This window comes from Panthera onca, chromosome F2, assembly GCF_046562875.1.
Source record: "Panthera onca isolate mPanOnc1 chromosome F2, mPanOnc1 haplotype 2, whole genome shotgun sequence".
Taxonomy (NCBI): domain Eukaryota; kingdom Metazoa; phylum Chordata; class Mammalia; order Carnivora; family Felidae; genus Panthera; species Panthera onca.
This window is the reverse complement of record NC_138356.1, coordinates 81,969,607-81,989,906: the sequence shown is the minus strand read 5'-3', so window position 1 is coordinate 81,989,906 and position 20,300 is coordinate 81,969,607. Positions and strand designations below refer to the sequence as shown.

General features: G+C 58.3%; 2 protein-coding genes across 4 annotated transcripts; one reads left to right on the top strand and one right to left on the bottom strand.

The window, feature by feature from the left end:
* The first annotated feature begins 2,045 nt into the window (after positions 1 to 2,045).
* LOC144615048 (cytochrome P450 11B1, mitochondrial-like) lies at positions 2,046 to 7,578 on the top strand. 2 transcript variants are annotated; one of them, XM_078441484.1, is made up of 9 exons: positions 2,046 to 2,284; positions 2,673 to 2,828; positions 3,867 to 4,066; positions 4,196 to 4,399; positions 4,633 to 4,787; positions 5,805 to 5,971; positions 6,401 to 6,479; positions 6,577 to 6,774; positions 7,004 to 7,578. In XM_078441484.1, the coding sequence occupies exons 1-9, from the start codon at positions 2,046 to 2,048 to the stop codon at positions 7,115 to 7,117; spliced, it is 1,512 nt and encodes a 503-aa protein (XP_078297610.1). In that variant the 3' UTR covers positions 7,118 to 7,578. The 2 variants fall into 2 exon arrangements, with proteins under 2 accessions (XP_078297610.1, XP_078297611.1); XM_078441485.1 differs by lacking the exon at positions 6,577 to 6,774.
* Positions 7,579 to 11,143: 3,565 nt separating this feature from the next.
* Positions 11,144 to 20,252, bottom strand: LOC145713389 (glycosyl-phosphatidylinositol-anchored molecule-like protein). Of its 2 annotated transcripts, none has more exons than XM_081792031.1 (3): positions 20,046 to 20,252; positions 19,392 to 19,499; positions 11,144 to 11,606 (listed from the first exon to the last, which is right to left on the bottom strand). In XM_081792031.1, exons 1-3 carry the CDS (start codon positions 20,167 to 20,169, stop codon positions 11,317 to 11,319), a joined length of 522 nt encoding a protein of 173 aa, XP_081648157.1. In that variant the 5' UTR covers positions 20,170 to 20,252; the 3' UTR covers positions 11,144 to 11,316. The 2 variants fall into 2 exon arrangements, with proteins under 2 accessions (XP_081648157.1, XP_081648158.1); XM_081792032.1 differs by having other exon boundaries at positions 19,392 to 19,758; positions 20,046 to 20,130.
* Between the last annotated feature and the right edge of the window lie 48 nt (positions 20,253 to 20,300).

Here is a 20,300-nt window from a genome sequence, read left to right as displayed (position 1 = left end):
TGCACATCCCCAGGGAACCCGCCTTCCTGTCCCCCAACACCAGGCCCCATCACTCAGTCCCTGTCTCTCCCAGGCCTTGGGGCCTGGTGGTAAACGGCCGTTATTTGGTGCATTGCATTGTCTGCACTTCAGCCGTGCTGCAAACCAGGCGAAGTGTGTCGTGCTGTTGTGAGCTTCTGAGACGTGTCTCTTGTCCCTCAGTGCCGTCCTGTCACCTGACCCTCCACGGTCGCGCGTCCTTCCCACGTGGGCCCTGGGACAGCGCTCCCCACTCGCGTTGGGAAGCCCGCTGTGTGCCCGGACACGATGGCGCGCTTCTCCTGCGCCACGTCCCGTGGCGGCTCCTGCTCACTACAGCGCGGAAGGACGGGCGCACGCACTCGTTTCCAACCCTGCAAATTCAGCGGTGGGAACGCACCGCCTCAGAGACCGTGCTCCCCGACTGGGCCTTGGCCGGTGGTCCCCACTTCCGCCGGCTTTTCCTATCGCCCACACTCTTGTTGGCAGCGTAGTGCAGTGGAAATACGTGCGTGGAAGCCGCTGGATCCCAGGGCCCCTTAAGCGCGGCGCTTCCAGAAGAGGGGCCGCCTGGACCCGCGGTGGGCAGACGACGGGGGGCGGGGACAGTCCCCGCTGGGGGCGGGGCCCGAGGCGCGGCTGCAGTTGGCCCGCGGGCCTCCAGAGGGCGCCCACGACTTCCGCCGCCTGGGCCGCCGCTGGGGGTGGAGGGTCGGCAGCAGGCGGGGCCGGCTTGGCCTGGGCCCCTGTGGCTTCAGCCTGCGTCTCTGCCTAAGCAAGGCTTGTCCACCGTTCGGGGCTGAGGCACGCGCACGTGGCAGCTTGCTGAAGGGGCCAGGGCAGTCGTGACTCCTCGCCCCGCCGAAGACTCCCCGGGGCAATGACTGGAGCAGGGACAGGATCCCACTGAAGTAACGTTGAAGACACTCAGATCTTGGCCCTTCCCACCGACACCCGCACGCAGCCTCCATGCTGCCTCCAGAGCCCCAGCTGCGGCTACCCCATCGCCCCCTCCCCAAATCACGGTCAGGGCTGGGGGCCCAGCAGGAGCCAGGGCCGCGGGGCCCCTGTGACACAGTGGGGGCCCTGGGGGTGGCAGGAACCCAGGGCTTGTGTCCCCTCATCTGGAAACGGGAACGATGATGGCCAGAGCCACCTCGGGGGAACCCCGCCTGACGTGGGTGAGGTGCCCTGGGACCCCAAACCCGGGATCCACCCTCCAGAGGGTGGGAGCCCACGCCCACAGCCCCCATTGTGGACTGCATCCTCCCGCCACTGGCCTGAGCTCTGGGTCCGCACCCCTGAGCGCAGGCTTCCGGGTGAGAAAGGAGGGCCTGGGCACTGAGCGCCGCCCCTGCGGGGGGCCACACGGGGGCCGGGCAAGCGGTGCCTCATTTCCCCGCCTGAGGAGTGGCTTGCTCGTGTCCTGGGCATTCGCTGCGCCAGAGCTGAGGCAGCAGAGCCAGCCAGACGGGGTGCCGGCCACATGGGTGCCACCCACAGTTGGGTCGCTGGAGTCCCCTAAGTGCCCTGAAAGCCCTCACGGGCGGGCACCCTTGTCGGCTCACGTGGGCGTTCCCTGCACCCAGCCTGTGATCTGGGAAGAGCGGACAGAAGGCACGTAGGTTTGTGGGACTCATGGCTGCCCACTGCTTCCTGCTCTGGTCCTTGTAGAAAGGAGAGGAGAACAGCGCAGGCCCCTGCGTCTCTCCATCAGATAAGGGGCCCCACCCATCTTGCTGCCTTCCCCCACCGGGGAGGAGGGAAGTGCTCACCACCCCGCCAGCCCCACTCGGCCCCCGATCCAGACCCTGCCCTGCTCTCCACATCCAGCAGCCAGCAGGCCTTGCGCAATCGTGGCACAAGGTGCCCATCGGTCTCTTCTGGAGGCCTCCAGCCCTGACCCCCGCTCCGGGCTTCCTGGCCTGGTCCAGGGACAACTTCTCCCATGACGCGATCAGGCCGCAGGCCCAGGCCTCCAGCAAGATAAAAGAATTGCGCTGACGGGGGGCGGAGGGAGCAGCAGGATGGCGTTCGGGGCAAAGGCACGAGTGTGGCTGGCAGGGCCCTGGCCGTCCCCGGGCAGGGCACGCGCACCGGGCGCCGGAGCCGCTCCGGCCCCCAAGGCGGTGCTGCCCTTCGAAGCCATACCGCGCTGTCCCGGCAACAAGTGGACGAGGTTGCTGCAGATCTGGAAGGAGCGGCGCCTGGAGAACCTTCACCTGGAGGTGCACCAGCTCTTCCAGGAGCTGGGGCCCATTTTCAGGTAAAGGCCTCCCCGCCCACCTCAGCCACAGCACCTGTGCGGCTCTCCCTAGCGGCTGGGGAGTCCGGGCCAGGCGCACTGCCGCCTGTGCTCTGCGTCCCCGGGGAGGCGGGGTGGGTGCCGAGCAGCGGGGGGTCTGGGCCCGGCACCTGGAGACTGCGGCTCTTGGGGAGGAGGGAGCACTCCCTGGCCGCGGCTGAGAGGGCAGAGCGCGGACAGCAGAGCAGGAGAGGCTTGGGTCAGACCGCGGGAGGGACTGCCCGCTCCGGGAGAGGCCCAGTCCGGGAGAAGGGACAGGCCCGTGGGAGACGGGCCGCCTTGGTCCTGCACAGTGAGGCCTGGGGGAAGGCACGGGTCCCCCAGCAGGGCTCTGAGCTTCGTCCCACAGGTATGACGTGGGAGGGACACGCATGGTGCTCCTGATGCTGCCCGAGGATGTGCAGAGGCTACAGCAAGTGGACGGCCATCAACCGTGGCGGCCGCCCCTGGACCCCTGGCTGGCCTACCGACAGCATCGAGGGCACAAATGTGGCGTGTTCTTGCTGTGAGAGGGAGTCTGGGCGGGCAGGGGCGGGGAGGGGCGGGGCAGGGCTGATGGCAAGCGGGCCTGCCCAAGGCCCGTCCAGTTTGGGACGGGAGAGCGGCCGCCGGCTCCCGCTGGGTGCCCACCCCTTGGGGATCATATGTGTCCTGGGGCTGAGGAGGGGCAGCGGGGCCACGGCCTCAGAGAGGAGGACGGATGATCGCTGCCATCAGGGAGCCCCCAGGCTGCACAGGCCTCCGCGGACTCCCCGTGCGGGGTGGGCTTCTCCCTTCCTACAGGTCAGGGCGGGAAGCCCAGGGCAGCGGGGAGGAGAGTCGGGGCTAGGGGCTCGGGAACGTGTCAGCATGTGCTGGGGCCTGAGGACCCACTGGCATTGACTAGAGCCCAGGTGGCTGAGGAGGAGAGAGGCCGGGGCTGGGGAGGGGGGCTTGGGGAGAAGGGGGACGGGGGAAGAAGGCACCTTTGCCCAGGAGCTAAGCTGTAGGTGGGTGTGTGTGTGAGCACGTGTGTGTGTGTGTGCGTGTGTGTGTGTGCGCGCATGCGTGTGTGTGTGTGTGTGTGTGTGTGTGTGTGTATCCTCTTGGGTGGACAGGGGACATGGGACCGGCCCAGAAGCATCATTCTCAGAGCAGGGAGGGTTGGAAGGAGAAGGTTGCGGGGGCCCCTCACTCTGGAGCTGGCTGGCCCACCTCTCCCCTGCCTTCAGGGACAGGGAGAGCCCAGCCCGGACAGCTGCTGACGTGCCAGCCAAGGGGCCCGCCGGTGTGCGTGAACAAACTCCACGAACCCAGGCGGCGCTGCCAGGCAGAAGTTCTGGGCTCAGCCCCACCTTCCACGGGGGCACCCTGGGCCCAGCACACAAGGCCTCCCTGAGGGAAAGGGCTGGCGCTCACGCCCCCAGGCAGGCGGCCTGCCCCCTGGGACCAGCGGGCCGCTCCCTGCCTCGCCCCTTCCCCTTGGAGACGAGGAAGATGGGTCCAGGGCTGGCCCCAGGCTGCTGACTCGGGCTCCCCTGAAGCGCCTCTCTCTGCTCTACAGAAACGGGCCCGAATGGCGCATGAACCGACTGAAGCTGAACCCAGACGTGCTGTCGCCTCAGGCCGTCCAGAAGTACCTGCCCATGGTGGACTGGGTGGCAAGGGATTTCTCGAAGGCCCTGAAGTCGCGAGTGCTGCAGAATGCCCGGGGGAGTCTGACCGTGGACATCCAGCCCAGCATCCTCTACTACACCATAGAAGGTCCGCGGGGTCAGGGTGGGAGGGAAGGGGGGTCAGGGCTCGGGGAAGCCGGGACCGGCCGGGGACGGGGCTGAGGCCCCCGTGACGCTGTCGGCCACCCTGGGCTCAGCAACCGTTCCCTGTCCACAGCCAGCAATCTAGCCCTTTTCGGAGAGCGGCTGGGCCTCCTTGGCCACAGCCCAAGTCCTGCCAGCCTGAACTTTCTCCGGGCTTTGAAGGCCATGTTAAAGTCTACCGCGCAGCTCATGTTCATGCCCAGGGTCCTATCACGCTGGACAAGCACCCAGCTGTGGAAGGAGCACTTTGAGTCCTGGGACTACATCTTCCAGTATGGTGAGGGCCAGAGACCGGGCAAGCGTTGAATGCCAGGGACACCAGGGTCCCCGGTTTCCTGTCACCACAGGCTGGGGGAGGGCTGAGGTCACCTCGGGGGCCTTTGTGGCCCCGAGAGGCTTGGCGGTGAGTCCGGGCCGGGCCGGTCCTGAGCAGTTGGCACGGGGCAGGCGGGCTGACGGGCAGGGGCGTGAGGAGAAGTGCCCCGGCCCCTGTCTCTCCGTGCCCCACAGCCAACAATGCCATCCAGAAAATCTACCAGGAGCTGGCCCTCAGCCGCCCGGAGCACTACAGCGGCATCGTGGGGGAGCTGCTGATGCACGCGGACCTGAGCCTCGAAGCCATCCGGGCCAACTCCATCGAGCTCACCACCGGGAGCGTGGACACGGTCAGGACAGCAAGCAGCCCTGCCCTAGGCCATGGAGCCTCCTGACCCCAGGCTGCGTGCCCCCGTGCCCGTGTCTCCTGCAGGCTCCTGTTCTGAGCTGACAGAAGGCTCTGACCTAGGGTGGGGGGCCCGGGAACCGACCCTCAAGGGAAGGGGTCTGCAGTTCCCCGAGTGGGATGCCACACTCTAGGCCCAGTGCAGGGTGGACGAGCCCAGAGACATGAGCAGCACAGACACCATTCAGTCGCCTGGGTCCTGGGAAGAGGGGAAGGGCCGCGATGCAGCTGGAGGGCTGCCTGCGCCAGGAACCCTTCCCAGGCACAGAGTCCATTTGGCCCCAGGTCAGAGATGCTCTGGAGGTGACGGGCGGATGACAGCAAGGGGCGCACAGGGCTCCAGCTTGTGCAAGAGAGAACAGATGGCATGCAGCCTGGGGGTGGGGGCAGGCCGCAGGGTGTGGAGTGCAGCCAGAGCCTCCTGGCCCTCCACCCCAGGTTCACGCACCAGCATCTGTGATGTCCTGCTCTGGGCCGGGCACCCGGGGCTCCGAGAAGAGGCACAGGCCTGCGGTGGAGAAACTCTCCAAATTGGCAGCCGACTCAGGGGCCGGGGCGTGCCGTCCATGTTCCGACCACAAGGTCTGGGCTGACCTGCCTGCGGGTGTCCGGGCGACAATCCTACTGGGTGCCAACGGTTTGGGGCAGTAGAACACCCCCCCATACACAGCCCTGAGAGGAAGGACCCCAGAGGAGGGTGAGAACCAGGGCTCGAAGGGGCTGGAGAAGGCCTGATTCTTTACTGAGCCTGGGCACACCTTCCCTGAGGGAGTCAGGTGTTAGGTTTTAGATTCTGAGGTCCCAGATCCCTGGGATGAGTCCTCCTCCGGGCGTCCACGTCACCGCGGATCTGAGGCGACCCACCCCCAAGGGAGGACCGTCTTCCGGGGTGGAGAGGCCCCGGGAGCTGAGGTGCGTGGCCTGGGCCAAGGTCTGAGCCCTGCACCCGTGGCTCCTGCAGACGGCCTACCCCCTGTTGATGACTCTCTTTGAGCTGGCTCGAAACCCTGAAGTGCAGCGGGCCCTACGCCAGGAGAGCCTGGGGGCCGAGGCCAGGATCTCGCAGGATCCCCAGAGCGCAACCTCGGAGCTGCCCTTGCTGCGGGCGGCCCTCAAGGAGACCTTGAGGTGGGTGTGGCAGGCCCTGGCTGCCGCCTCTGTCCTGGCCCCACTGTCTGGACAGCAGTGCTGGGAGCCTGCGGCCAGGTCCTGGGGCTGAGAAGCGGCTTCGCCCAAGATGCCACCCTGTACCTCGTCCTGATCTCCCGAAACGGATAGGAGCTCTTCTCCCCCTGGGATCCCACTTCAATGCCCCGGGCACCATCCTCGGCCGTGTCCGCCGTGTCCGGGGGCTGCTCAGGCTCAGAGAACTTTGTCTGACTCAGGAGGTGCAAGGAAGCAGCTCCTCGTGATCTAGGCTTCCCGGTGCCAGAGGCGACCCGGGAGGGGGGCTGGCAGCTCCCCCAGGCCGGCGCATCCTGGCATAGGAAGGTGGCCGAAGGGAAGCGAGGGTCCCAGGGACAGCTGAGGACCCTGTCGGGTGCCCCCCATCCGCAGGCTGTACCCCGTGGGGATGTCTGTGGACCGAAAGGTGGCCTCGGACGTGGTGCTGCAGAACTACCACATCCCGGCAGGGGTGAGTGAGGCCCCACAGCCCCTCCAGCAGACGCCAAGCCCGCGTGACCTTCTCACTCCTGGGGCCTCCGACCCCGCCCCTCCCCACCTCTCCGCAGACATTGGTCAAGGTGCAACTCTACTCCCTGGGTCGAAACCCCTCTGTGTTCGAGAGGCCCGAGTGCTACCATCCCCAGCGCTGGCTGGACAACAGGGGCTCTGGCACCAGATACCCACACCTAGCCTTCGGCTTTGGTCTGCGCCAGTGCCCGGGGCGGCGCCTGGCAGAGACAGAGATGCTGCTGTTGCTGCACCACGTGAGGGGGCCTGGGTGGCCCGGGGGCGGGACGGGATGCGACCGGGCAGGGCGTGGCCTGCGGGTGGGCGGGGCCTGGGGGTGCCGGGTGGTCTGCTTGGGGACCACCGGCCTCTCCTTCTCCTCCGCTGCGCCTGACCCGAAAGGTAGGGTCCAGAAAGGTGAGGGAAGGTGGACCGGGACATCGGGGTTGACCATTTGGCCAGGTGGAACCCGTGCCTCTGTCCTAGGTGCTGAAAAGCTTCCTGGTGGAGACGCTCAGGCAGGAGGACTTAAAGATGACCTACCAGTTCGTGTTCGTGCCCTCCACCCACCCCCTCCTCACCTTCCGGGCCATCAACTAGTCACGTCACCGCGCCGTCGGGCCAGCAGTGCTGCCAGCCCCCTTCCGCCTGCCCCCGGCCACCCTTGTTTTCTCCCACGGACCCTGCTTCTGGAGCCACAGCACTGTCCAGCCGGCGCCTCGCACCGAGGGGCAGGGGGATGAATCTGGCCGCAGGTCCTGCCTGTGAGCCCAGTGCCACCAGCGCCTTCTCCAGCGAGGAGCACCATCGGAGGGCCTTGGCCTCCGTAGCCCCCAACACTAGCTCCAGGGGCTTCAGATCCGCCCCCACCCCCACCTGCCTGTCCAATCTCATATCCCCTCTGTACTCAACCCGCCCCCACGCAGAACAGACAGGTTGGCGCCCCTGTCCTGCTCACCGCCACTCCAAAGGCCAGACTCTTTGTCTGCATTGGTCTTGCCAGCCTAGACCTTGAAGCTGGGCCAGGAGTCGTCCCCCTACCTGCTCTGCTCAGTCCACTTGGGCTCCTCCCGGCCCTGCCAGTGCTCTGGGACTGTGACTGAAGCACCCAGCCGAGGGCCTGGGTAAGCAGGTCAGGAGTATTGTTTCTTACAATAGCCACCGAGCAGCTGAGGTGGACATCTGGGCCCATGAGACTCCTCTGAAAGCAGGGAGGATGGTGATCTCCCCTGGCGGGCTGCAGGGTGACCACAGAGAAGCCACCTCAGCCAGGCACAGCCACACGCTCCCTTTAACGAAGCCGTCTGTGTGCCGTGCCCGGCTGGCCTCCCACAGTGGCCCTCAGGACAAGGGCCACCCCTGACCTCATGGGAGGAAGGGGTTTTGGACAGCTGTGAGGTGGCTGGGATCTCCTAGATGGCAGGAGCGAGCAGCCTGTCCCAGGCTGCCTGCGGCCAGGTGACACCCCCGGCGTGGAAAGGGGCCGGGAGGCAAGGGTGAGTGGTGGGGTGGCTCTGCTCCCCCTCCTTCCCCACCCCCACCTCACCGGGGGAGAACTGGGCACTCAGCTCACAGCAAAGCAATGACGGAGGGGCCGCACATGTGCCTGGGCCAGCCCCGGGCGCCCGCCGAGTGGCCCGCGGGCGTGTGTTCCCTGTGCGGACTCCCTGGAGGAGGAAAGAGCGTGCGCCCTCCTTGCTGGGCCCGGTGCAGGAGGGCTGCTGCCGGGAGGAGGTCTTCTCCGTGCCCCAGCCAGGCGCAGCTGAAGGGCACGTGGAGGCAGGAAGAGAGGGCCCTGGGGACCCTGGGGGCACACGGGCACAAGCTGGAGCTTGGGCTTGCCGCGCCGGCCCAGCCCTTCTCCCGCCGAGCTGTGAGGTCTTCCCGTGGGCACTCTATGCAGCCATTCCCCTTTCACAGGCCCCAGGGAGGCAGGTCGGCCTTGGGAAAGGGCAGCTGCTTCAATAGGCGCTCAGCAGGGGGATTGTGGCTCCTGCCACTGCCAAGTCTCCTTCCCTGAGGCCCTGCCCTGTGGGGACACCTGCTGGCTGCTGGCGGGCAGGCCCGGAATCCAAACTGCTCCCCTGGAGGCAGTGTGTGTGAGTCCCTCTGTGCAGCGGGGCACAGGCTCTCCTGATCTTCATGGCAGCCCCGGCAGGTGAGCACAGGGACTGTTCCCGTGTCGCCCGCGGCAAAGCTGAGGCTCAGAGAATTCGTGCAGCCGCACGGCCTCGCAGCTCGTCCCTGGCAGAGATGCCAGCGGAACCCCCGCCGCCGGCCCTCCTCTCGAGGCCTTGGTGCCTCCTCCGCCTCGAAGGACCTTGGATCGAGAGTGGCGTCACACGTCTTGCAAACATCCTGCAGTGAAAGCGTCTCCGGGTCGTTTCCTGCTTCTCTGTGCTCCTCCAGCCGTGCTGTATGAGTGCTTCGTGGGGGTCCCTTTTCGTGTAACCTGCGTGCCATCTCCTGAGGTTTGGCTGTGGGTGTCCGTCGGGTCTTTCTAAAAATCCTTCCTCTTACCTGGAGACACTGTGCTTAAGAATCATCATCTTATGCCTTGTCATTCTTTCCATACACAAATAGCCTTGCCTTTAAAATCCGTGACTTCCAAGGGCGGCTGGGTGGCTCAGTCGGTTGTACATCCGACTTCAGCCCAGGTCATGATCTCATGGTTTGTGGGTTCGAGCCCCACACGGGGCTTTGCACTGACAGCATGCAGCCTGCTTTGGATTCTCTGTCTCCCTCTCTGTCTGCCTCCCTCCCTCTCTCTCTTTCTCTCTCTCAAAAATAAACGTTAGTTTGCATACCCAAAAAAAAAAAAAATAAAATAAACGTTAGCAAAATCCTCGAAAATAAAGTAAAATTCAAATGAAATAAAATGAAATAAAATAACAAAAACCTGACGTCCAGTCCCGGGACATCTGGTCTCCCGGCAGGTGGGGCCTGGGCCCAGGCTGTGCTCCACCTGAGCCTTTAGGTGGCCTCTTCCTGTTACCCGAGCACGGTCCCTTGCCCAGGGCCACGTTTGTGTGAATTACTCAGCCTGGGAGGGCCCCCGAAGGCTCCACTGGTGCGAGAAGGATCCGCGTTCTCAGGCGGGAACGTAGTCCTCCTCAGCCCCAGCCTCGTGGAGCTCAGCTTCCTTCTCTTCTCCCGATGCTGCTGGACAGAGTTTCTGCACCACGTCGTCCGTCCTCCGCAGTCCTGCCTTCCCGTGGGCTTCTGGTCCCATCTTCTGATCCTGCCTGGGCCTCTGCCTCGCATCCTTTCCCTCACAGAACCGGACCCAAGCCCGTCCCGGGGCTGCTGTGCGGGCTGCTCCCTAGTCTGTGATTCTTCTCATTTAGGGAATTAGAGGGGGCCCTCTCTTTTTTTTTGGCCAGCCCAGACACGCAAGTTTTCTTGTACGAGTTTGTGATTATTTATAGTTGCTGGGAGGGGAGAGACTTTCAGAGCATCAGCCTCATGATTTCGCCAGAGTTTGCACACCCTCGCTGGGGCACAGAAGTGGAGGGTTGGCGTCGGACGCTCTCGTGGCTGCCCCGGGGGAGGACCGGGCTGACCGTGCGTGTGGCACCGCCTCACCGCTGCTGACCTGAAGTCTCACTTTCTTTGCAAATGTTTTTTCACTTTCCTGCAGAAATAACTGCCTACTTTGCAAGAGAGGTCCTATGCTTCCTGGCTGTTGGCAGAAGCCCGTTTCTCTTTTGGGTATAAAATGTTCTGTAATTAAATAGTAGTGACACCTCAATATTGTGAATCTAGTAAAAACACTGGAATCTTGGATTTTATGTTATGGTAGTTTTGTCTAATTGAAGCTCTGGTTTGATTTAAAGGAGAAGTAAGGACGAGGGTTAAGAAGGTGACACTTTTCTATTCCCCTCACACCTCTTTTCTGAAACCACCACACGTGCAAGGAGAATGACAACCTCAGCACAGAAGTCTCCATGCCATTTCAAGGTGGTCACCGGCAGACTCCCAGCCTCTCCCCCTGCTCAAATGTCAGCACCTGGGAGACCTTCTAGCCCTGGTGGGAGGAGAGGCCCAACTTTGAGGGAGGACTGCGGCTCGTGCACAACTTGTCTGATTGGCCCACACCGGGCACCGGGCACAGTCTCTAACGTCAGGCCGTGATATCCACGTGCCACCTCTTGCCCAACTCCCTCTCGGCTTCCGTCGTCCCTGCCTTAGAACTAAAGCACAGAGTCTCAGGTGGCCTCGGGTGCCTGTGGTCCAAGCATAGCTGGGACCTCTCTGAGTGAACTCGTACACTCTCCCCCATGACTGTTTGCCTTTAATTAAAATACTTAGTCTCTTGGGGTACCTGAGTGGCTCAGTTGGTTGAGCGGTTGCGTGTCTGACTTCGGCTCAGGTCGTGATCTCATGGTTCCTGAGTTTGAGCCCAGCATGGGGCTCTGTCTCCCTCTCTCTGCCCCTCCCTGCTCACATTCCCATGCATGTTCTCTCTCTCTCTCTCCTCTCTCTCTCTCTCTCTCTGAAAAATAAACTTAAAAACATACTCCATCTCTGCATGCTAAAGCAACAAGATGTTTTGGTCTATTTGCAAGATGATGTCTAAAGAGGAGGAAACAGATCAAATGCTAAAACCACAAACAAATCTCTAGGTAAGCAGTACCCAAGCAATAATGTTCTTTATTTCTCTCTTGAAATAAGCCGGGAAAGGGTAACTGGTCCACCTGGGGCCCTGTGGGTCAGTATCCCTGGCTCACAAGGGAGGAAAGGAGAGTGAACTTGCTCTGAGGAATGAGGGAAGAGATCAGACCCTCCCAGAGGGCTTCTCATGTCAGTGTATGGCTGACCAGGATGGAGGCAATGCTCAGGGAAAGTGTTGACTCCCCCAAGCATACAGTTCCTTCTAACTCATCCTCAATAGTCTGGTCCTGTGTGATCTCCCTCTCCATATTAGTGGGCCCTCCTTCATTGCAAGTCATTGCACCACAACAACGGACAAAATAGAAGCTGTTAGTTCTTAAGACTCTTGGGGCTTCAGCAGGCACTTCGCTTGGATACACAAACGTGCAGTTGCTCGTACAGTTCTTGTAAACAAGTAGCTCCCGACTGTTCAAACCTTAAAAAGTAGAGATGAAAGTCAGTGATTTCAGGTTTTCTGCTCGCAAACAACAAAGCACAGTTCACCCAGTAACTAGTGTTATACATCCCCAGATGTGACTATGTTGCCTAGAATTTTCACAGATAAAGAACGCCCAAGAAAGGCCACCAGACGGTCTGTTTCCTCCATGGACAACTTCTCCTGGAGATGGTTTTCTGTCTACACGGCCATCTCATCTTTGCCTCTGGCTGTCTTTAAGTAGTATCAAGGTGCCTTGGCACATGGCTGCACAGATGAAATGTCCTGTTCATTATTTGTCCTAAGAATCTCAGGGCTCTAGAAAGAGAACGGAGGCCAAAGAAATGTTTCGCTCATGTCTCACAGGATCACACAGACCCTGAAGTGGAGTCCATGTGGCCCTCACCTGATTTTCTGAGACTCAGTGTGGCCCCTCTAGGACGAGCTCCCGCCTGGGACCCTCGGCCAGGTGTTCCCAGCACCTGGCCCAACATATAACCCTCGATGCACCCTTAATGCCAACCTGCGCCCCAGCACGGACAGGGTGCTCCACCGCAAGCAGGGTCCCACAACTACTGTGATTACCTTCACTGGTAGGCTCACCCAACAGCCTTGGCCAACCACCAAGGCTGAGTCCTTAAGATGCACAAGCATGTGTATCTTGGCCATGTGAGCAAGGCGCCATCTGAGGCCTCCTTCGAGAGTCCCTGAGTTAAATTCTTCAGCGCTCACTCACCACTTCTGCTCCCTTGTGACCCCAGTGTTTACCCGATACTTTCTCCCTGGAACTTGCCACCGTTGACGTTTCCACTCATGGCTCTGAGGTCAAAGGAAGGAACTCCCAGCTAAGCTCCCGTCACTTGCTTGTCTCTATTTGCCACATGAAGGGTTTCTGGAAGTCCAACGTTCTACGCAAGAGTGCACACTCATAAGCCAGCCGACAGCTGACTGGATTTCAGGAAGTGCTCATAACCATGGAACCGGCACGAGCTCCAGAAACAGAACTGGATAAAAACTACTGAATTCCCGCCTCTGTTCCTCCATCAGGCACTAAAAGCAGCCAAGGCTAAAGGTAAGAAATGTCTGGATTTCCAAGCCTATGTGTTAGTTTTGTCTGTGTTTGCACTTTGTGAATATGAACTCCTGTACTGTGTTTTGGGGTCTGGCTTCTTTTCTCTGCTTTGTGTTTGGAAAGCTATCCCTGATGTGGTCCAGCGCTGTATATGGTTTACTCTCCCCATTGTACACTTTTCCACTGATGAACATTCCATGGTTGACTGCTGATGGGCGTTAGCATTGTTTCTGCCTGTCACCTCCCCCAAAGAGCGCTGCAGCGAATATTCTCATCCTCGTCTTGAGGTGAGCGTGTGTGAGTTCTTGACATGGTGGTAAATGCTGAGTCCTTAAGATGCATGCATATGGCTTTAGCAGACGCTGCTGAAGAGGTTTCCAGAGCGGGTGAACCTATTTATACTCCAAAGGATCGTGTCCACCTCAACATCTTGCCACCACACGGGTAGCCATTTGTGAATGTTTAGTCATTCCTTTTGGTGTTACCATACCATAGTTCTGAGTTTCATTTCCACCAGAAACATTCACGTTGGATGACTTTTCTTATATTTAGTACCCACTTGGATATCATTTTTGGTAAACAGCCTCAAGCCTTTGGCTCCAATTTCTACTGGATGGTCTGCTTGTTCAAGTAGTGATTCGTAGAAGTTCATTCCATATACGGAATATAAGCCCTTGAGCAGACAGTGTCTTAAAGGGCCTTCTCTTCATCTGGGGCATTCTTTACACTTACCAGTATCCTCTCGGGGGCAGAAGTTGTGAATTTTTATGTAATCCCACTACCGCTTTTCCTCATCTGTGATCAGCACTATATTGTTCAGGTGTCTCAAATTCTTAATTATCCCAGGGAGACATTCTTCTACATTTCCCTTCCAAAAAAATAAAGCCCACATTTTGTTCTTTTACTATTTACATGGAGATCTAGAAAGCACCTGAAACTGCTTCTGTTGTGTAAATCACGTGTATAAGATCTCCTCCACCCACCACTGGTTAGTGCCAGTGAGTGTCTTATCCCACAACCTTCTGGGTCAACGTTGTCAGAAAGCACGTGGCTTTTTCTGAGACCTCTTTTCTCCACTGTCGGTCTATTTTTCAATCCCAACACCAACACTAGACCATGTGCATTGACGAGACGAAAGAATATTGTGTAAGAGTTCAGGTTCTCTGTTCCTCTCTTCTTCCACGAGATTGCTTTGGACATTCCTAGCCCCCAAAGTTCCATAAACATTTGAATATTTTGAATCAACTTGCCCCCACCCCCACCCCAACACACACACACACTAACCTCTGACTGGGATTTCATGGAATCTGAGGATGAACTTGAGGAGAACAGCTGTCCTACCTCTACTGGGTTGCTCCATCCAGAAGCCTGGCTCACCCGTTGGTTTAGGTCCTTCCATTTCACCTGTTCACAGCTTCGATATGGAAGTCTTGCAGAAATCTGCTTGCGTTTGTTTCCAGGTATGTGGTGGTTTTCAAATGCTATGTGTGTTTTTGCACATTTCATTTTCCACGTGTTCACTGTTGTTGTATAAATACACCATGGGTTTTTTAATTTGATTTTTGAGTACTGACCTTGTATTTCGGGCCATTGCCCAAGGTACTGCTTATGTCCAAAGTTCATCATCTTTGGTGAATAGTAGCTGCTTGCTTCCTATTTCCCAGCCACTGTGTGTATCATTTCTTCCCATGACCTATTAATTCCTGTGCCACCCATAATTCTGCTTCATGGAAGTGGAGGTCGTGACAAGAGGCCTCTGACCCCACTTTCACCTCAAGGGAAAAGTGTTCCAGTATTTTCCTTGGGACAGAAAATGTCCTCTCGTCTTCCATTTCCTCAGTTTTTTTGTTTAATTTGGAAAGGATACTGGATTTCATCAGTTTTCAGCATCTGTGGCTGTGATGTTTCCCATTTTCTTTGCTAAGATGGTGAAATGAACTAGTGGGTTTCAATTGTAAGCCACACTGCAGTGTGTGTGTGTGTGTCTGTGTGTTCTAAACACCTACACCCAGGCCCCTCTTGTCTCTCATCATTTGCCATCCTATCGCACATTTTCCCACACTTCATTCAGATTTCATTCTTTTCCCCTTAATGTTCTTTTCCTGTTCCAGGATGCCATGCAGGATACAACATTCCTTTGGGTGTGGTATAGCTTCTCCACAGTAGGATTCTATTGGTTCGGATCTGGCTAGTACCGCTGCAGCTCTAGTCACAGGAGAGGTTCGTCTGTGGTTTCCATCCTTCCAACGTCCTTCCTAGGCTTTGTGTTGGAGTCAGACTGTCATCATGAATGTGTTGGGGAGCAATCCTCCTCATTTATTATCTGGAAGAGTTTGTGTAAGGTAGGGTGATTTCTCCTACGAAGCTAGTGGACTTTGCCAGAGACGCTATCTCTAGTTGGTTTTCCAGAAAGGATTTCCAGGTTCTCCAGGTTTTCCATTTCTAGGTTTTCCAGAAAGGATTCAGGGCACTTCAGCTTTACGATCTCATTGTGGGTCAGAGCCAATTCAACTGTGTTTCTCAAGGTGTGATTCATTTCATCACAACTCTCCAATGTGTCACAGGAAGGCTACCATAGTGGCCTCTTGTTTTCTTTACAAGGGAAAGAAAAAAGTGGCCTCTGATGGATGCCCCCCCTTTGCATTTCTGATAACAAAAGTGTGAATTTTACATTTCTGCCTTTGAGCTCCCCTACCCCATTTTACCCATACTATGAATCCCTCCAAAAACCAACTGTTGGCTTTCTGGGGATTCTTTCTGGGTTTTTGTCTTCCCATTACAAGGATTTCTGCTGTCTTCCTGACATTCCCTACCTCATTTCTTTGGGTGGATTTCCTATTCTTCTGTCTTCCTGAGTGGAAGCTTGGGGCCTTTGCACGCGTTCTCTCTTCTACGAGAGGCCGAGAGTGTCTATTTGCGCTCTCAACTCTGCTTTCGCTGCACTCCACTCATTTTCTCCATGTCCTAGCTTTAGAATCATGGAGTCCTTCTTCTTTCCTAACTTCCATGTGGCTTCTCTTTCGGTCTTTGCTTATTCAGAACTGCTCTGTGTGATTATAAGGAGTGGAGGTTTTCCCAGTTCTCTTTGGCGTCACGATTTCTAGCTTAAGTCCACCGTAACAGAGAAGGAACTCTGCAGAAATGCCTTCCTTTGACACGTGTAGATGCTTGCATTAGGTCCTGGCATGAACTCAGTATTGCAAACATCATTAGCGACCTTGTAAAAAAATGTGTATTGGGTCATGGGTAGCTCTGCTGTCACACATCATGAATATTCCTCCTTCGTAACCAGTGTCCTTCAGACCTTCTGTAGCAGAGGGTGGCAATCAAGAGCCCACGTGGCAGTCCCAGGCCACCAGCTGTGTCTATGGGTAAAGATCTGTTGGGACATAGGAACGATCACTCTGTTTACCCACGCTCCATGGCTTCTCCTACCCCCACACAGGCAGTGCGGGGCACTTGCTATGAGTCTAGGTGGCCTACTACTAGGCAGGGTTGCTTCTGATCCTTTATAGAAAGAGTTGGTCCACCCCGGCTGAATGGCTCTGGTAAGTTTGGGGTCCTTGCTCTAGCACCTGGAAGCCATGGGCAGAGGTATGTTAACGACAACGCTGTGACCATGCCCCTACCTACAGTTCCTAAGCTCTGGGGAGCATTTTTCGGTGTGGCTCTTCCTCCTGCATCATCGGGCGTGTGTGCACTTTGATGCTGATGTCTTCCCGGTTGTCTCACCCTTTCATCTCCATCCAGTGCTGTTCTGCTCTTCACACAAGCAACGCCCTTGAGTTCACGTTAGCTTTGCTTCACTGCGTGCTTAAGAGCTTGGGAGTCGGTATTTACGTTGTATACCATGTTCTGTATTTTATTCTCAGAGTTTTTATGTTCTCATTTCAAAGCGTGCCTCTATGAAGCAAAACATATGAATTTTGTTTGAAAGTCATGGGTTCCTACTTGTATCCATTTTAATATTAGTGTCATTAACGATCTGTTAGATCTTAAATTACTTTTCTGATGTTCAGTGTCTTACTTCCGATAATTGTACCTTCAAAACGTTTTCAGGAAATACGAAAGCTCCCGTGCACCTGGACTCAGTCACTTCCAACGGTACCTCGTGGCCAGACAGCAGTGAAGCAGCGCGACTAGGGCACCGGCTCTCAAAGCGGTGACGGGGAACACCAGGCTTACACCACAGTCATCCCTCATATGGACACACCCACCCCTTTCTCACACAAATGCCTGGCCATTGACTCCCACAAAATGATTCTGGGGTCTGCATCTAGAAGTTGGTCATTTCTAGGATGTCTATAAGAGGAAACATGAACAGTTACCTCTGGAGCTGGCCCTTTCTCGTTCCCCGTGTTTCCCAGGACACTCACTCAGGATAACGGAGCAGTAGCTGCCCTGCTTACTGCCGAGTAACGCCCACGGCGGACTCACCACGGTGTCTTTACCGTTCAGGTGCTCCAGGATGTCTGGGTGGCTTCAGGGATCGAGGTGCTACAAATGACTCCACGACAAACACCCATGCATGGTTTCCCACAGGCAAAGTTTCAACTCCTCCGGGAAAACCCCCAGAAGTGCAATTTGGGGATCGACGGTAGCTGCATGTTGTGTTTTTAAGAAACCGGACCGCGTTTGCCATAATTTGTGGTCCCATTTTTAACTGTCACTGGCCGCATACGAAAATCTGGTTTCTTTACCGTCCTAGCCAGCCTTTGGCGTGGCCACTGTTTTTGACTTCGGTCACTCTGATTAGACATACCTAATCGTGTTTTCAATTTTAATTTCCCTAATGACCAAAGATGTCGACCATCTCTTAGAGACTTATCTGCTTATCGGTGCTGGCTGGCGATCAGAGGGACAGTCCAAAACCAGGTCCATTTGACGCTGAGGCGGGGCGGGGCCAGGGGGACGAGCCCAGTTGGCAGGAAAATGTGGACGCCATGCTTCTCTGCCCCCGACCCCCGTCTCGGCCCACGCACAGGAGACTCTCGTGAAGATGTCTGAGGTGTTCACCCACACACCTGTCGCCTGTGCAGGCCAGCGGCCACGCAACTGCTACCTTCTTAGGAACTGCTCGTGGGCAACGGGGCTGATGGGATGGCGTGAAACAGGATGAAGTGTGGAGACGCTGGATGGGGTCCCCTGGCGTCCATCACCGCAGAACCATCACGACCTTCGAGACCAACCGTCTGCTTCACCTCAGCCCTGCAGACCTCACGTGGGCTCTCCCAGGGCCAAGTATAGCCCAGAGCCACACAGGGAGAGAGGCTGGGAAACAGAGCCCAACGCCCCCTTCAGAAGCAGCCATCCCAGCGCGGCAACCCGCCACCCACCGGGGTCTCCCAGAGGGGCAGCAGCGGAGCTCTGATGGCGGCTTCTGTCCTCCTGTGGTGCAAGTGCCTGAGGAGCTTTGACTGCCAAGGCACCTACCTCAAGGACGGCTCTCTGGGGGAAACACCACCAGCCGCTGGACTAGATACAGAGCCCGCACCCCCGCACCGCTACCGCCCGAGGCTCCTTCGTCCCAGGGCTCTTGGTGGGGCTCCAGAGCTGACCACGGGTCGCTGGTTTCTCTTCTTCTCGCGTTTTAGAGTCCTGCCCTCCTGTTGTAAACTCACCAATGAAGACGGGCCCGGGAAACCCCAGATGCCCCCCTTGAGCCCAGAAAAGGCACACTCCCAGCCCGTGCATCTCTCGTCCCACCACGACTTGGCCGTGTGCCTTGGAAGCTCCAGGACTCGTGAGCCACAGCCCTGTGGGTTCCCAGTTCCTGACGGCCGCGCCGAGGGCGTCCTCAGTCATCACAAGAACCACGAGGGCCAGTCCCGCCATATCGTTGCACGTCGATAGGCCGAGACCTGCACACAACAGGTGCCCGCTGCAGGAACCCGGGACAGATTCCAGCTCCTTCCTGAGTTCCAAAGCCCAGATGCCCACAGGGTAGGCCAGCTGGTACCACCGAGAGGAGGCCGAAAGAAGACCGTGTTGCGGGGAGCTTGGAACACAGAATGGCACGTTAAGGTGCAAAGAGACACTGGGGAAGGCCAGGGGCCAGAGGACAGGCCCCCGGCAGGGCCCCACACGGGGCCACTGCCTCCCTGCCAGGCCCTGCACTGGCTGCAGCCTCCCAGGCTCATCGAATGGTCACTGGCCTCTGGCCGACCCTGTGCTTCAGCTTAGGGCCCTGGCGAGCGGGACGCCTTTCATCCCTCTGAGCCTCTGAGTAAGAGCCAAGAGCACCCTGAAAAGTCACGCTAGCCCTGAGCCCACACTTGGCCTTGCCCTCCGTGTGCAGTAGTCCTTGTCCTGAGAAGTCCGCAGGATGCCCGCTTTTTGGGCCTGCTTAGCTGGAAGCCCTCCCCCCACCAGCCTGAATCAAATGGGCAACGAGGGACCGCCCGGGCGACTCGGGGGCGCCAGCACCGCCACCAAGGACTGACACGGAGCGGAGGCCTAGGGTCTGGCAACCCCCCACGGTGCACGTGGACCCTGACAGCCCCACCTTGCGGGGTGCCTGGCTCTCCAGGATGGTGCACGCCGGCCTCTCCTGGGGCTGAGCCTAGAGGCTGGGGTGGGCTCTCAGGATGGGGACAGAGCAGGCCAAGGGCCACGGGGCTGGGTCCAAGACAGAGCAGATCAGACAGCTCCCTGAAAGTGCTCAGGTGGGGTGCCTAATTCACAACGTGCAAGGAAGACAAACAGGTACTTACGAACAGAGATGGTCATACAGCGTCTGAGGTCTGTTGGACACAATGTAATTTGTGGACACTTAAAATTGTTGATGGTCCAACATTCGTAGCATTTCAGATTATAGGTCCCTGAGGAAACAGTAAGCAGCATCTGGCTCCAGTGCGACGAGCACCGTCCACCGTTACCCTTGGCTGTGCCCTCCCCCTGCCTTGAAGGACTTCTGGAGGCCTCCACCGCCCCGCCCTCGACGGGCTCCGCTCTGGCCAGGGTAGCTTCCGGGCAGAGACCGGGTCCACGCGGGAGTTGTTCCTGTTCCCAGAGACAGACGCCGGCGAGCACCGCCAGGGAGCCGGCTGAGGGGACCCTCTGCCCCGCAGATGACGGCCCCTGTGCCCAAGAGAGCCTGGCAGTCAGAAAAGGCCAGCGCCCTCCCAGACTTCCCTGGAGTCTCCAACGCTGCCCTTCCCAGGTGAGAGAGGGCCGAGCTAGAAACGCCCTCCCGACCCTCACCTAGCTCGGGGATCCTTCCAAACCCACCCTGTGCCCACCAACTGCACTGACATCGGGGGTCCTGGCTGCCTAAGGTGACAGAATCCCACCCAGACCCTTTCTCTGACCCTGGATAATAGTAAAGTCTTATCGCTGGGAAGACAGGGAGAGGAATGGATACTTACAATATCCTTCCAGCATGACCTGAGGCAACCAGATGACAAGGAGAAAGGCCCAGAGGAGCATCATCTCCTGCAGGAACTTGAACCTATAGGTGAAGAGACCGGGACACACGTCAGCAGCCTGCATGTCACAGAGGCCACCTCACAGGATGCATGTCTGCAGGACCCACGTGAGCAGGGTGAGGGGATCCCGGAGAGAGGCTTTGGGGTCCCCCAGCGTCCACCAGCCCCTCCCAGCTCCTCTCCCCACCCGCTCCT